Source organism: Neoarius graeffei, chromosome 8, assembly GCF_027579695.1.
Source record: "Neoarius graeffei isolate fNeoGra1 chromosome 8, fNeoGra1.pri, whole genome shotgun sequence".
In the NCBI taxonomy this organism is placed as follows: domain Eukaryota; kingdom Metazoa; phylum Chordata; class Actinopteri; order Siluriformes; family Ariidae; genus Neoarius; species Neoarius graeffei.
The window spans coordinates 94,904,293-94,920,248 of NC_083576.1; the positions used below are offsets into that span (position 1 = coordinate 94,904,293).

Below are 15,956 nucleotides of genomic sequence, written 5' to 3' on the forward strand. Positions count from 1 at the left end.
GTGCTCCGGTTTCCCCCACAGTCCAAAGACATGCAGGTTAGGTTAACTGGTGACTCTAAATTGAGCGTAGGTGTGAATGTGAGTGTGAATGGTTGTTTGTGTCTATGTGTCAGCCCTGTGATGACCTGGCGACTTGTCCAAGGTGTACCCCGCCTTTCGCCTGTAGTCAGCTGGGATAGGCTCCAGCTTGCCTGCGACCCTGTAGAACAGGATAAAGCGGCTAGAGATAATGAGATGAGATGATATGGTGCTAACTTACCAGGCTCTCAAGGGGTTAGGGCCAGCATACCTCCAGAGTCTGATCCACCCCTACACGCCAACCAGATCCCTATGCTCTGCTACTACTGTTCACCTGGCTCCTCCTTCTCTCCTCTCCTGCCAGCTTGCTCAAGACTGCTGTCTCTCCTGGTTCCCCGTTGGTGGAATGACCTTCCCACTAAGGTCAGAATGGCCAACTCCCTGACCACCTTCAAGCGCAGATTAAAGACTCACCTCTTCAGGCTGCACCTCTCCCCTGCTTCCCTGCCCACTGTGTAACTGCGTTTCGGTCTTGACCAACCCAGGCTGTGTACAGTCTAGCCTGGGGTTAACTGTTTGAATTCTCTATTTAGTTGTACTTTGTATGGTTGCTTTGTTTCCTTGGCTGTTTGCTGAGTATTGATACTTCAGCAGAATATTACACCTAGTGTTATTCTGTCACTTGTTCAATTGGCACTCAAACTTTCTTGTCTAGAAGTTCAGCACTTTGTGTACCTGACTTTTGCACTTATACATCGCTCTGCATAAGAGCATCTGCCAAATGTCATGTAATGTAATGTAATAATTATTATTTACTTGTCTCTCTCCCTGTCTGTTTATTTGTCTCAGTGCCTTCCCCAGTGGCGTCATTGCAGGTGGACAGTGGTGTGAATCTGAGCAGTGTGTGTGTGAGGTGGTGTGCCGGGAAAGGTGTGTATGATGGGTTCAGTGTGTTGCTGCAGGATGAGAGAGGGTCAGTATTGAGGAATGACACGCTGCCAGTTGGTTCACTGCAGCACGAGTTCACCCAGCTCACTCCAGGCAGGAAGTACTGCATCCTCATATACACCCTGAGTGGGGGGTTACAGAGCAGGGTGGCCATCACATACACACGCACACGTGAGTCATTATTATTATTATTATTATTATTATGAGTAGTAGTAGTTTAAAGTTCACTACAGCACAAAATAAAACGTCTCAACTAAATTTAATCCAGATGCAGTAATTTGGTTTATTTAGTTTTACACTGGAACGATGAGGCTAATGTAGCTAACAGAAGTTTATTTTCTGAAAATAAAATAAATGCATGGCATTTAAATGTCTTGAGCAGTATGAGATTAACTGGTGTTTACTGTGTGTGTCTCACAGTCCCAGCACCGGTCACCGGTCTGTCCATCCTGAGCTGCTCATCCTCATCCCTGTCTCTTGGCTGGTCTCGTCCTTTGGGGGATTTTGACAGCTTTGAGGTTTACCTCTACAGAGGTGACAGTTCTTTGCAGGAGAAGTGCAGTGGAGGACCAAACATGATGAGCTGCTCCTTCTCTCACCTGACACCTGGAACTCAGTACAGAGCCACAGTTCTGACAAAGAGCATAGAACTCAGCAACGAAATCTCCATCCATATCCGCACAGGTCTCTCTCTCTCTCTTTTACACACACACACACACACACACACACACACACACACACACACACACACACACACACACACACACACACTTGCACTATACACACGCCTGCACTGTGCTCTGGCAGAAATTCATGACCTCCTGATGACAGGGCCAATGATTTCTATTTTCTGCAACTTGGGAGTTAGTGTGTGTGTGTGTGTGTGTGTGTGTGTGTGTGTGTGTGTGTGTGTGTGCGTGCGCAGTGCCAGCAGCTGTGTCCTCAGTGTGTGTGGAGAGCAGGAACAGGACAGATACTCTGTATGTGAGCTGGAAACTTGCTGAAGGTGAAGTGAGTGGATACACAGTGACTCTGTATGACTTGAATCAATCCCAGCATTCCCTGCAGCATCTGAGTTCTGACATCACACAGCTGGAGTTCCATGGCCTTGTACCTGGACGCCTCTACATTACTAACATCACTACTCACAGCGCTAACCTCTCCAACGTAGCTACCTCCATCGGCAGGACTGGTGAGGACATAAACATCAAGAGAGACAGACAGACAGATGGATGATAGACAGACAGACCTGTCAGTATGTAAACATGTAGGTGATATGTTTTTCTCTCCTCATGCAGCTCCAAAGCCGCCATCATTGTTCTTTTATGGGGGCGTGATCAATGCATCAGTGGAGGTGAAGTGGGCGGGGCCAGATGGATCAGATTATGATTCTTTTGATCTGCAGTGGTCTCCGGGTGACACCCTCTCAGTGATTAACCCGCATCAAAGCACCACATCACACAGCCGCCTGCTGAAGGGCTTGTACCCGGGACGACTATACAAACTCCGCCTCCGCACTGTCAGCCACACAGGAGGACACATGACCTACAGCCAACATATCTATTTAAACATCCGCACCAGTCAGTGTCATTGTGTGTGTGTCATAATCCGTGGGCGTGTAATAATCCGTGGGTGTGTGTAATAATTTGTGTGTGTGTGTTTTTCTCAGAGCCTCAGCGGATCCTGAGTCTGCACTGTCGGCCGTTGAACTCGTCGGCAATCTTGTGTTCATGGAGCCCCCCACAGGCTGATTTTGACTCATATCAGGTGGAGTGTTTCCGTCAGGACTCGGGTGTGATGGTGAACTCCAGCCGAATGCCGCGCAACTCCACGCTGTATTACATCACAAACCTTGAGCCTCACAAACGCTACAGCATCTCCATTAAAGTCATCTCTGAGAACATGGCCAGCGATGCAGCTGAGAACAGCACCAACACCACGATCGACCGTTAGCGCACACACACACACACACACACACACACACAGCAACCTGTGCTCCAGGTTGCTTCCTACTGTTCTGATGTAATACACACTCCTGTGGTCTGAAGGGAAGTGTCAGTTATAAAAGACAGAATTTCTAGTGTGTTTGAATTTTTAAATTAGGGTAATTACAGTGTGATATCTCAATGTGATGTGATGTGTGTGTGTGTGTAGGCCCCCCTCTGCCCCCCCTCTCCATCCGGGTCAGTAAGAGCACCGCCCATATCACCAAATCCTCCATCTTCTTCCATTTTAACTGCAGCTGGTTCAGTGACGCTAACGGAGCCGTGCAGTACTTCAGCATCATCGTAACAGAGTCTGACAGTCAGTACACCTCAGAGTCACAGTTTCTCTTAACGCAATCTTACTGCCAGAATGAAGAAGTCTTTGTGTGTGTGTGTGTGTGTGTGTGTGTGTGTGTGTGTGCAGAGAGTGAAGATGTTCAGCCAGAACAACGTCACCCACTGCCCTCATACAGGGATTACATCAATAACACTTTAGTGAAGGTGTATCAGACAGGATATTTCCCCAGCCACTGTGACGATGGACTCAGCGGCTCCGCACACACTTTCAGCATCACACTGGGCTCAGGCATGGACACACTCGGGGGGAAGTGTGAGACAGTTGGCACAGACACAAGGCGCAGTGTGTACTGTGACGGCCCTCTGAAGCCCAACACTGCCTACAGGTCAGCTTACACACACACACACTCGCACACACAGACACAGACAGACAACATCTGTGTCAGTGACATTACGTCCTCTCAGAGTTAGTGTTCTGGATTGCAGATTTGTCAATAACAGGACTTTTAATATCTCTCTCTCTGTCCCTCTCTCTCTCTTACTCAGACTCAGTGTGCGAGCGTTCACACAGCTGAACTCCTCATCTCCTCTCTTTAGAGATACCTTCCTCTCACTACCTTTAAGCACAGACACAGGTATACACACACACACACACACACACACACACACACACACACACATGCATTTCAACACTTTTTTTTTTTGTTCTTAACATAAAGTATTACAAATCTAAACATTAATGGAAGCATGTTGCCAGTTTATACAGATATGGATCAAAAACAGAATATTTGCAGCTGCTCGTCGATTATCGGTATGACTCCAGTAATTATGGGTAGACATGTCATCATTGTTTCCAGATGGATACACTACCTATTATGAGCAGAAATTGAGCAGAACTTTGCTAATCTTTTTTGCATTTGGCTTGCTTAATCCAGCCAGCTGAAGCCCACATGAAGCAAGTTGATGTAAAATGCCCCAAACTCCCAACCCCAAGACCAGTTAGTTGTCAGTGGAAACCCAGGATTGTGATAATCTAAACTAGCAGCTGACATTTCAACAACTTGAAGGTGAAACAAGTGTCTACATACAGAACAAAAGGGCATGCTATTTCAGTAATAGTCATTGTTTTACAACCCCAATTCCAAAAAAGTTGTGACGCTGTGTAAGCTGTAAATAAAAACAGAATGCGATCATTTGCAAATCATGGAAACCCTATATTTCATTGAAAATGGCACAAAGACAACATATCAAATGTTGAAACTGAGAGATTTTATTGTTTTTTAAAAAATATATGCTCTTTTGAATTTGATGTCAGCAACATGTTTCGGAACAGTTGGGACAGGAGCAACAAAAGACTGAAAAACTTGTTTAATGTTAAAAAAAACCTAATTAGGTTAATTCGCAACAGGTCAGTAACATGACTGGGTATAAAAAGAGAGCATCCTAGAGAGATTGGTAAGCTAGCATCAACGTCTTGAATTTGATATGAGCTGTGACAGGCAGCTAGTGCAGGTTAGCAAGCAGAGGGGTGACATGGGAAAAACGAGAGAGGGTAGTGAGAAAAGGGCAGATCCTTTGGATGTTGTAGAGGAGGAATCTACACATCTGGGTCACTGCAGTGATGTTCACTGAGGAGGAGAGTTTGTCATCAAACACAACCCCTAGGTTCCTTGCACTGGGTGAAGGAGGCCTAGAGATGTCCCCCAGGGAGATGATGATGTCCAGGGGTGGAGAGGATGGAGCAGGAATGTAGATTACTTCTGTCTTGCCTGGGTTGAGCTTCAGGTGATGGTTGTCCATCCAGCTCTGGATGTCACGCAGGCAAGCAGAGATGTGAGCGGAGATCTGTGTGTGTCAGAAGGAGGAAAAAAGAGAAACAGTTGGGTGTCATCAGCATAGCAGTGGTAGGATAGACCATGAACAGAAATAATTGGGCCAAGAGATTGGGTGTAGAGGAAGAAGTGAAATGGACCAAAGACTGAACCTTGAGGGACACCAGTGGTAAGTGGTCATAGTGCTGTTACAGTACCAGACCAAGTAACCTGGAAGGAGCAACCAGAGACGTAGGACTTGAACCAGTCTACGGCTGTTCCACAGATTCCTAAAGCTGATAAGAATGACAGGAGGGTGGAGTGATCAACAGTGTCAAATGCAGCAGAGAGATCAACGAGAATCAGGACAGAGGAGGGGGAGGTGGCATGTGCTGCATGAAGTGCCTCACTGGTTTATACCAATGATATCCTTCACTGTGCATTTTGTAGAAGGTGGCACATTTTGTCTTGACCACTGCAGGAATGTCTTGGTACAGGAGAGCACATGATGTATCACACCCTCATGTCGAGATGCATTTTGCACATCATCAGCATTTAAGTGCACAAGATTTGGAGATCGCTCTCCCTCAGAGGATTACTAGCCTAACCATTTCAGCCAGTGGTTGATGGCCAAGATGAAGTCAACCACACTCCATGGACATCTTACTTTGATCCTCATTTCCAGTGGGATTGGGCAGCCCAGCGGTGTAGTGGTTAGCACTGTCACCTCACAGCAAGAAGGTTCTGGGTTTGAGCCCAGTGGCTGACGGGGGCCTTTCTGTGTGGAGTTTGCATGTTCTCCCTGTGTCTGCATGGGTTTCTTCCAGGTGGTCTGGTTTCCTCCACAGTTCAAAGACATAATGGTTAGGTTAACATTGGATGGCCTTGGGCAGAAGTGCCCTTGAGCAAGGCACCTAACCCCCAACTGCTCCCCAAGGCAAGGCAAGTTTAATTATATAGCACATTTCATACACAGTGGCAGTTCAATGCACTTTACAGAGGTAAAAGCAAAACAGTAAACAATAGAAAATAAAATTACATAAAATAAATGGGGAAGAAGAGAGAAAAAAATAATAAGAATTAAACAATAGTAGAAATAAAATAATAAAATGAAGTAGAAGTTCAGTAAAAAACATCAGAATAAAACAGAATAAAAGTTAAGTAAAGTTTAAAACATGCAGAGACTGTAAAAGTTAAGTAAAGTTTAAAACATAAAGATGACGATATTTATCAGTTAGCAGAAAGCATCTGAGAACAGCTTGGTCTTTAGTCTAGATTTGAAGCTGCCAACAGCAGGAGCATTTTTGATGTCCTCTGGCAGTTGGTTCCATAGCTGTACTGCATAGTAGCTAAAAGCTGCTTCACCACACTTTGTTTTAACAACAGGTTTTAACAGTAAATTTTGCTGCTGCGATCTGGTAGATCTGATTGGGTTAGGCCGCTGCAACATATCAGAGAGGTAATTGGGCCCTGTACCATTTAGAGATTTGTACACCAGCAGCAATGCTTTAAAGTCAATTCTGTAGCTTACTGGAAGCCAGTGAAGGGACTTTAGAATTGGAGTAATGTGCTCTGTTCTTTTTGTTCGTGTGAGAACCCTCGCCGCTGCATTTTGAATCACCTGAAGTCGTTTGATGGTCTTTTTTGGCAGGCCTGTGAAAAGGCCATTGCATTAATCAACCCTACTAGAGATGAAGGCATGTATAAGTTTTTCCAGACCATTTTTTGACATAAGTCCTCTTAGTTTGAAAATGTTTTTAGGTGATAAAATGCCGATTTAGTGATTGCTTTCATGTGACTGTCAAAGTTTAGCTCGCTGTCAATGAAAACACCAAGATTTTTAACCATTTCTTTAGTTTTAATCCCTTTTGTGTCAAGAACAGTGGTAATCCTGAGTCTTTCATCTTTTTTCCCAAATAGAATTACTTCTGTTTTATCTGTGTTCAGCTGAAGAAAATTTTGTGACATCCAGTTGTTGATTTGGTCGATACACTGGTAGAGACATTCAAGGGGGGCATAATCATTAGGTGATAGAGCAAAATAAATGTGGGTATCATCTGCATAGCAGTGATACAAAATTGAGTTGTTCTTGATAATTTGTCCAAGTGGGAGCATATAAAGGTTGAATAGTAATGGTCCAAGGATCGACCCCTGGGGGACACCACAGGTCAAGGACATTGATGTTGAGGTACAATTTCCCATGGTAACAAAGAAGCTTCTATCTTTTAAGTACGATTTTAACCAATTGATAACTTTACCAGTCAACCCAACCCAGTGTTCAAGTCGATATAGCAGTATGTTGTGATCAACAGTATCAAAAGCTGCACTGAGGTCCAGTAATACCAGGACCGATGTTTTGCCTGCATCAGTATTAAGACGTATGTCATTTATAACTTTAATCAGCGCTGTTTCAGTGCTATGATTGGCACGAAATCCTGACTGAAAGTTATCAAAACAGCTGTTTGATATCAAGAAGGCAGTTAATTGATTGAAGACAATTTTTTTCAAGGATTTTCCCGATGAATGGTAGATTTGATATTGGCCTGTAGTTATTTAATACTGAAGCATCCAGATTATTCTTTTTAAGTAGGGGCTTTACAACGGCTTTTTTCAGGGACACAGGAACAATGCCAGTCTCTAGGGATGTATTTATGATCTGAAGCACATCTGTAATTATGAGGTGAAGAACAGACTTAAAAAAGTTGGTGGGCAGAATGTCCAGTTCAGATGTTGAGGAACTGAGATTTTGTACAGTTTTTTCAAGAGTCTCGTAATCAATCAAACAAAATTCTGACATTGTGTTGAAATTGTCTGTCTGTGTCACTGGTGATTGCAGCTTTTCAGTTATTTGCAACTGAGTTATATTATGAGCAATATTCTGCCGTATTTTATCAATTTTACCTTTGAAGAAGGATGCAAACTCATTGCATTTATTAACTGAGAGAAGTTCAGGTGCTAATTGTGGTGGGGGATTAGTTAGCTTCTCTACTGTTGAAAATACCACACGGGCATTGTTCATATTCCTGTTGATGATGTTGGCGAAGAAAGACTGTCTTGCTTTACCAATTTCATAATTATAATTACAAAGCATCTCTTTATGGATTTGATAATGAATGTGAAGTTTAGATTTGCGCCATTTTCTTTCAGTCTTCCTACATTCTCTCTTTAGCAGTTTAACAGCTGGGTACTGCTTCCATGGTGCTTTCTGCTTGTCATTGACTCTTTTGATTTTGAATGGAACAATATCATCCATAATTTGGGTCATATTTAAATTAAAAATTTCCAGTAAGTCGTCTACAGAGTCTGACATTTTAGTTGAGATCCAAGAGAGAGCTTGCTCAAAGAGAACACGTGTTGTCGTTTATGACTCTCCTACCCATAGTCATTGAGCTGTTCAGAATGTGAGGAAACATAGAAACATCAGAGAAAACACAGAAATGATCAGATAAGGCCAGGTCAACAACAGTAGTAGAAACAGTAAGACCCTTTGTGATAACGAGGTCAAGGGTATGACCATGAGAGGTTGAAGTTGTCAATAAGTGCAAGTAGTTCTCTGGCATAAGTGTTTTCAGGATTATCTACATACAAGTTAAAATCCCCAGATATAATAAGACAGTCAAACTCTAAGCAAATGACTGACAAAAGTTCACCAAACTCTTCCAGAAAAACTTTGGCTGAATGTCTCGGAGGCCTGTAAATAGTTAATAACAATATGTTAGGAGAGCATGTAACAAGTGCACATAAGTGTTCAAAGGATGTAAAATCACCAAGTGAGGACTGTTTACATTGAAAAGAGGCTTTGAATATATTTGCGATCCCTCCACCTTTCCCCTGTTGGGTAGCATTCATGAAATTAAAATTTGGGGGAGCTGCTTAAATAAGGGTGGTAGCACTCTTTGCTTGATCTAGCCATGTTTCAGTTAGAAGCAAAAAATCAAGATTGTGTTTGCAGATAAGATCATTAATTAAAAATGACTTGTTTGAAAGTGATCTAATGTTCAGAAGAGCTAGCTTTACAGAAAGTCTAGAAGTAATATCCGCTTGGGCACTCTGATGTTGTTTTGAAACAGGAAGGAGACTAGACTGGTTTACCCCCTGGGTTAAATATGCTCTATGTTTTCTATTTCTTATCAACACAGGAATAGAGAATTCAGTTCAGTTCAGTTGGTCGGGTTCAATGCCCGAACTGATGATCACATCATCAGTTTTTCTTTGGCTAATCAGACACAAGGTACGCCACCACTCTTGCCGGAGCGGTTGGGGGTTAGGTGCCTTGCTCAAGGGCACTTAAGTCAATCCTGCTAGTCTGGGGAATCAAACCAGCAACCTTTTGGTCCCAAAGCTGTTTCTCTAACCATTAGGCCATGAGAATAGAGAATGGCATAGGCATACTGGGTCCCAGCTTGTTTTCAAAACTACACCCAATGTAGGGACCCACAGCACATCATTACAAGACTCTCTGTATGTTCCATGAGGTTGGGAGGGGGAAGGATTGGAGATGTCATGTATTTTTTAGATGGTGAAAAAGACTGGTAGCCAGCTGAAAGTCCTGGGCGAACACAATTCAGTCTGTTGGTTGATTTTCGATGAACTGGGTACACTGCTTGTCGCAAATGATTTGGGCTGGAAAAAAGAGAGTGCAGCCATTGGCAGCAGTCTCTGCATACTTTTAGGGAAATCCATGCAGGGGGGAGACGGAGATGGTACAACAAAGTCAGAAGAGCGAGACTGAGATTGGGACTTTGGTGAGGTCTTTGTGAGTGTTTCCATGACTGTCTCTGTGGTGACTGTCTCCCTGACAGTCTCTGTGATACTTGCATGGGGTCGAGATGTGGATGATGCAGCCTTGACATGATTGTCTTTGGTCAGGTCCTCAATCTGGATGGGCAATGCAGATATCTGTGGCTGCCCATTGTTAACAACATGCTCACATTCTCCATGTGATTGTTGATGTCCTTGGCAGTCTGCCCCAGATGGTTCTTGGCAGTCTGCCCCAGATGGCTGTGTGTCCTTGTTGAAGCATCTATGCTGTGCTTGCATGGGTAGTTGTTTTGACTTTGCAGAGGTATTGTTGATATCTGTAACTGGGTCAGTCTGTGAGCACTTATCAGCAGTTCTGCTCAATGTTGGCTGAGAAAAGAATGCATGATGGAAAGAGAGGCTGTAGTGATCAGCTAAAACTTTGGTCCCAATCCGGCTGAGTTCAGTGCTATTTGGCTTGAAGAATTCTCTGCGATTCCAGAAAAGGTTAAAATTGTCTATGAAGTTCATACCAAATAAAAAACAAGTTTTTCCAAGCCAGGTGTTAAGACTGAAGAGTCTAGTAAATGCAAAGCTTCTCCTTGCAGGGAGTGGGCCACTGATAAAATATTGAATTCCAGTCTTATAGAGCTCAGAAAAAAGTTTTCTGAAATCATCTTGGACAAACAGCTGTTCTCTGAAAACATCATTTGCTCCCACATGCACAACAATACGTTTGATAGTTTTATGCTCGGACATGAGTTTCAAAATGCTGTCTTTGGTGTCAGAGATGGATGCATTTGGAAGGCAGCAAATAATCATCCCATATCCTTTTAAATGTCTTACAGTGGAATCACCAAGAACAAGGGTTGTAGGATCAGGTGGTGTTACGAGCTGCTTTTTGCCTCTTCCCACAGCTCTTCAGTTGTGGTGCGATCTCTTTCTATGATGTGCTTGTCCGCCTGAAAATTCCGCTTCCATATCCCTGAGGCATTCAAATTTGTTCTGAAGCCTTATGGGCTGTGGGTTTTCCATAGGACTGTAAATCCTATTGTAGTTTGTAGACCTGGCTCTATTTCTAATAGCATGGCTGTGGAGCATGGATTGCATAGTAATTGCATAGTATCAGAACGAACTGGTGTTGAGGTAATTACTCTTCTGTTTTTATTTTTGGGCCTGCCACCCATTGTGTGCCAGTTTTCTGTACTCACATTTTGCCCTGTTAGATCAATGTATTCATCCACTTGATCTGCAATGCCATTGGCCTGTCGGGGTGCAATCTCTGCATTCTCAGCCACTGTTTCTGTACTCCTTTCCTGAGATATCGCTCTTAATTCATCCGTCTTTGGCAGGGCATCAATCTTTGATTCCAGGATAGAAATCCTCTGTTCTAGTTCTGTGCATTTTCTGCAGGATCTCCTGGATTTTTTGCCCCCTGGCATTTTGTTTTAAAAGCTAACTTATCTTGTAAAGGTGAAAAATAAAATGAATAGTGGAAATTAAGTGAGAAAGTAAAGTAAAATAAAGATCAAGCAGGAGCAAAGCAGGAGCAAAGGAAAGAAGCGTCCTACTCGCTTGAGTAGGCGGAGCAAACTTATTGGAGCCCCAGGCGCTGTAGTCAAGTGAAGCTTATTTTTATAGCACTTTTAACAATAGACATTGTTGCAAAGCAGCTTTACAGAATATGAATGACTTTAAACATGAGCTAATTTTATCCATAATCTATCCCCAATGAGCAAGCCTGTAGTGATGGTTGTGAGGAAAAACTCCCTCAGATGGCATGAGGAAGAAACCTAGAGAGGAACCAGACTAAAAAGGGAACCCTACCTCATTTGGGTGATAACAGACAACGTGATTATAACATTTTTAACAGTTTTAACATGAAGTCAGTTTCATTGATGTTATAAACTCTTCATTGATGGAAACTTGAGTGCAAAACTGTTCATGACAACTGCAGTCCTAAAGTGAGCAAGTCAACTGTAGTCCTCAGCCATAAAAGCATGACTGTAAGTGTCCAGAGCATCTTCCAAGTGTGACTTTCAGCTGTCCATATGGGGCCGCCCTCCACAGGAGCGATGTGATGAGACTCCAGACAGATATAGGGCATCAGGATGGATCAGGCAGGTCCGAGGAGCAGAAGAGGTCAGCATCTCAATCTCAGGATTGACATGTAACTCAGAGGGACAGATGGGGGGGAGAAGAGAGAGAAAACACAGGTTGTTAGGTATGCCCAATGTCACCTGATAAGTAGGAACAGTATATATTTTGCGCCAAGTGCAAGCAGGGACTCCAGCAAAACTACATATTACAGCTGTGATATCCCGAGAGGCTGCGTCATTGAGGGGCGCTATGTCACACGCAGATGGCTCCAACTTCTGGCAGCTATAACTCCATCTGGTGGTGGAGTTGGGAACTTCACCCTCAGCACCCAACACGGCAACACACCTGTGGCCAATGAGGGCCTAATGAGTAAGAGGGCTTTGTGAGAGCTCAAACGCTACGTTCACACTGCAAGGCTTAATGCTCAATTCCGATTTTTTTGTGAAATCCGATTTTTTTTGTGAGGTCTTTCACATTAACAAATATATGCGACTTGTATGTGATCCTCAACGAAAAGCGACCTAAAAGTGTTCCGCATGCGCATTGCAGGATACGACGACGTCACACGCAGTGAGCATGGCCAGTGTTTACGGAAGTAAAACCGCCCGGTTGTGGTATGACCCATCCAATCTAGCTTGAATAGCTGTATCCCCCCAAATGGAAATCAGCTCCCTAACCTCTGCGTCCTTCCTTTGAGAAGATTCAGAACCTTCACAGCCCGAAGCGTCCCTCGCATTGATGTCATGCGCAGGGGCGCAGATACGTTTTTTGAACTGGGGGGGACAAAGCTGCCAGCAAACCAACCCCAACATGCCTGTCAAACTTGTTGTGGGTTACCATAGCAACCAAGCTCGAGCTCGCAACCTGTGCAGTCTGCACAGTTCAACCAACCGAATATCAGTCTTTGTTTTGTTTTATGTGAATTGTTGCAACTATGTATATACTGCTGTGCACCTCAATAAACCGAATGGTAATTAGTCTTTTGATTTTTCCGTGAGGTTTGCCTTATGCAAAGAAAGACAGCATAGACGTTTTTTCCTCCCTATAAGTGGGGGGGGGGACCGAGCGAGGTGAATTTAAATCTGGGTGGGTCCCACCCTCTATCTGCGCCTGCGCCCGCGCCCGTGATTATGCACCATGTTGTTGTAACTTTTTTTGAGAGACCCGCCGCCTACTTCAGCGCAGAATAGTGACGTTTGTGGCTTGTTGATGACGTGTAAGTTGGATGAATGCGACCTGGCGGTTCAGACTGAAGTCGCATATGAAAAGAGCGGATAGGAATCGGAATTAGGACTACATATCCAAACGGCCTGGGTTGGATTTGAAAAAATCGGATCTGTGTCGTTCATATTGTCAATAAAAGATCGGATACAGGTCACATATGGGCGAAAAGATCGGATTTGAATCACTTCAGCCTGCAGTGTGAACGTAGCCAAAAACTCCCAGTGTGAATGTGGAGGAGAGAGGAGAGAGGTTCATGGACTCCCGTTGCTGAGTGGAACCTGCTGGGTGGAGTATTTGTTGAGAAGCGTATCTGGAACTCTTACCTGAAGGATTTTGCACTGAAGGACTTACCTGTGTTATGAATGCCTGCTACTGGGCTGCCACTGGGCTAAAGACTACAGGGATTGTTGACTGGACTCAGAGTAAGGCAGAAGATTTTGTTTGTTCTGAGAACGGGATATTGGACTGAAGGAAACCTGCCTATAATTTTGTTGTTCTAAAGCCAGAGACATTGTTTGAGCTTGACTTTTGGGAATCCCTCTTCATTTGAACATTGGACTTTGAGTTACCTTTTCTGTTTAATTTCCTGGCATAACATTAAAAACCTTGATTTATTTTAACCTTTGTGTCCTTGCACTGATTGAAGGGTCCCGCTGAGAGCCAGCCAGCCTCTCGTGATATCACACAGCATAACTAAAAGGGAAGAGCCAGAAGGTAACACAAGCATGAGGGAGCCCCAGGACATAAAGCAGCAGCCACTACACCATCAACAAACTTGAGTGAGCAAGCAAGTGGGGGAGTGACAGCATCCATACATCCCAGTTTACCAAAACACTCTATGTCTGAGGACCCTCCAGATCTACTCCTTTACCTCATAAACACCATTAACAAAAGGCTTGCCTAAACACATCTGTTTTCAGCCGAGACTTAAACACTGAGACTGTGTCTGATTCCCGAACACTACTTGGAAGGCTGTTCTGTAACTGTGAGGCTTTATAAGAAAAAGCTCTGACCCCTGATGTAGCCTTCACTATACGAGGTACCAGCAGATAGCCTGCAACTTTTGATCTAAGTAGGCGTGGTGGGTCATAAAGGAGCAGAAGTTCGCTCAGGTACTGTGGTGTGAGACCATTCAGTACTTTAAAGGTCAATAGTAGAATTTTATAAACAATATGAAATTTGATTGGGAGCCAATGCAGTGTGGATAAGATAAGGGTGATGTGGTCATATTTTCTAGTTCTAGTAAGGACTCTTGTTGCTGCATTTTGAACTAACTGGAGCTTGTTTAAGATTCAAGATTCAAGATTTTTTTATTTGTCATATACACAATAACAGACACAGCGGTTTATTATTGGGTAATGAAATTCTTATTTTGCAACTGCCCGACCAAACTACACTTACCAATATAAAAAGTTATATATATAAGGTAGAGTGAAAAATGAAGATAACATTTAAAAAAAAATACACTTATTGGACCATCCAGACAGTAAGGCATTACAACCATTTTGTTACCATCCAACCTGGAGGTAACAAAAGCATGAACTAGTTTTTCTGCATCGTGTAGTGACATTACATTTCTTATTTTAGTAATATTTCTGAGATGAAAGAAAACTATCCAGGTAATATTATCCATATGAGTTTTGAATTGAAAGACTGGGGTAAATAATCAACTCGAGGTCTTTTACTGCTGCACGTGAAGAAACAGAAAGGCCATCCAGAGTTACTATGAAATCAGAAAACTTACTTCTAGCTGCATGTGGTCTGAGTACAAGTACTTCAGTCTTGTCAGAGTTAAGCAGAAGGAAGTTAATAGGCAACCAGTGTCTAATGTCCTTTACACATTCCTCAGTTCTATTAAGCTGGTGTCTCTCATCTGGTTTTACAGAAACATACAACTGTATGTCATCATCATAACAGTGGAAACTAATACAATGTTTGCGAATAATATCACCCAGAGGTAACATATATAAAGAAAAAAGCAGTGGACCTAAGACAGAACCTTGTGGAACACCAAACTTTACCTTAGTATGTCTAGAAAAATCACCATTTACATCAACATACTGATAGCGATCAGTGAAATAAGAGCTGAGCCAGGAGAGGGCCGTTCCCTTAACTCTGACAACATTTTCTAATCAATCCAGAAGAATGGAATGATCAATGGTATCAAATACTGTACTAAGGTCAAGGAACACAAACAGCAAGACACAGCCCTGATCAGACGCCAGCAATAGGTAATTTACTACTTTAACCAGAGCTGTCTCTGTGCTATGATGAAGTCTAAATCCAAGGTCAAGGTAAACTTTATTATCCCCCAGGGGGAAACTCAAGTGGTCCATATTGTAAATCCTGACTGATACATTTCATGGATGTTATTCCTATGTAAATATGAGCATAACTGCTGTGCCACAGCTTTTTCAAGGATCTTGGAGATAAAGGGGAGGTTTGATATTGGCCAATAATTGGACAACTGATAGGGATCAAGGTCAGGTTTTTTAATCAAGGGTTTGATAACTGCAAGTTTAAAGGATTTGGGTACATAGCCAATCCTAAGAGAATAATTTATTATTTTTAGAAGCGGTTCAATTACTTCAGGTATTATCTGTTTGAATAGATGTGTCGGTAAGGGATCTAGTACACAAGTTGAGGATTTTGATGCGAAGATTAATGACAGTAATTCGATTTCTCTAAGGGGAGTAAAACATTCTAATTGCTGATCTGATACAGTTATATTGTTAACTACAGGGTCACTTACATTGTCTGACCTTAAATTAGTAGTTTTAATTTTTTGTTGGATATTCTCAATTTTGTCATAAAAAAAAATTCATGAAGTCGT

The 15,956-nt window shown here is 43.0% G+C and overlaps 1 protein-coding gene across 4 annotated transcripts in view; it reads left to right on the plus strand.

Moving 5' to 3' along the window:
* Nucleotides 1-15,956, plus strand: part of LOC132891078 (receptor-type tyrosine-protein phosphatase beta-like) — a 193,786-nt gene that overhangs the window by 96,366 nt on the left and 81,464 nt on the right. For all 4 annotated transcript variants that reach the window (XM_060928562.1, XM_060928560.1, XM_060928561.1 and 1 more), the window contains 8 exons: nucleotides 868-1,137; nucleotides 1,387-1,650; nucleotides 1,892-2,158; nucleotides 2,265-2,546; nucleotides 2,636-2,914; nucleotides 3,121-3,270; nucleotides 3,376-3,634; nucleotides 3,795-3,883. In XM_060928562.1, coding sequence (XP_060784545.1) covers nucleotides 868-1,137; nucleotides 1,387-1,650; nucleotides 1,892-2,158; nucleotides 2,265-2,546; nucleotides 2,636-2,914; nucleotides 3,121-3,270; nucleotides 3,376-3,634; nucleotides 3,795-3,883 — 1,860 coding nt within the window. The remainder of the gene's footprint in view (nucleotides 1-867; nucleotides 1,138-1,386; nucleotides 1,651-1,891; nucleotides 2,159-2,264; nucleotides 2,547-2,635; nucleotides 2,915-3,120; nucleotides 3,271-3,375; nucleotides 3,635-3,794; nucleotides 3,884-15,956) is intronic.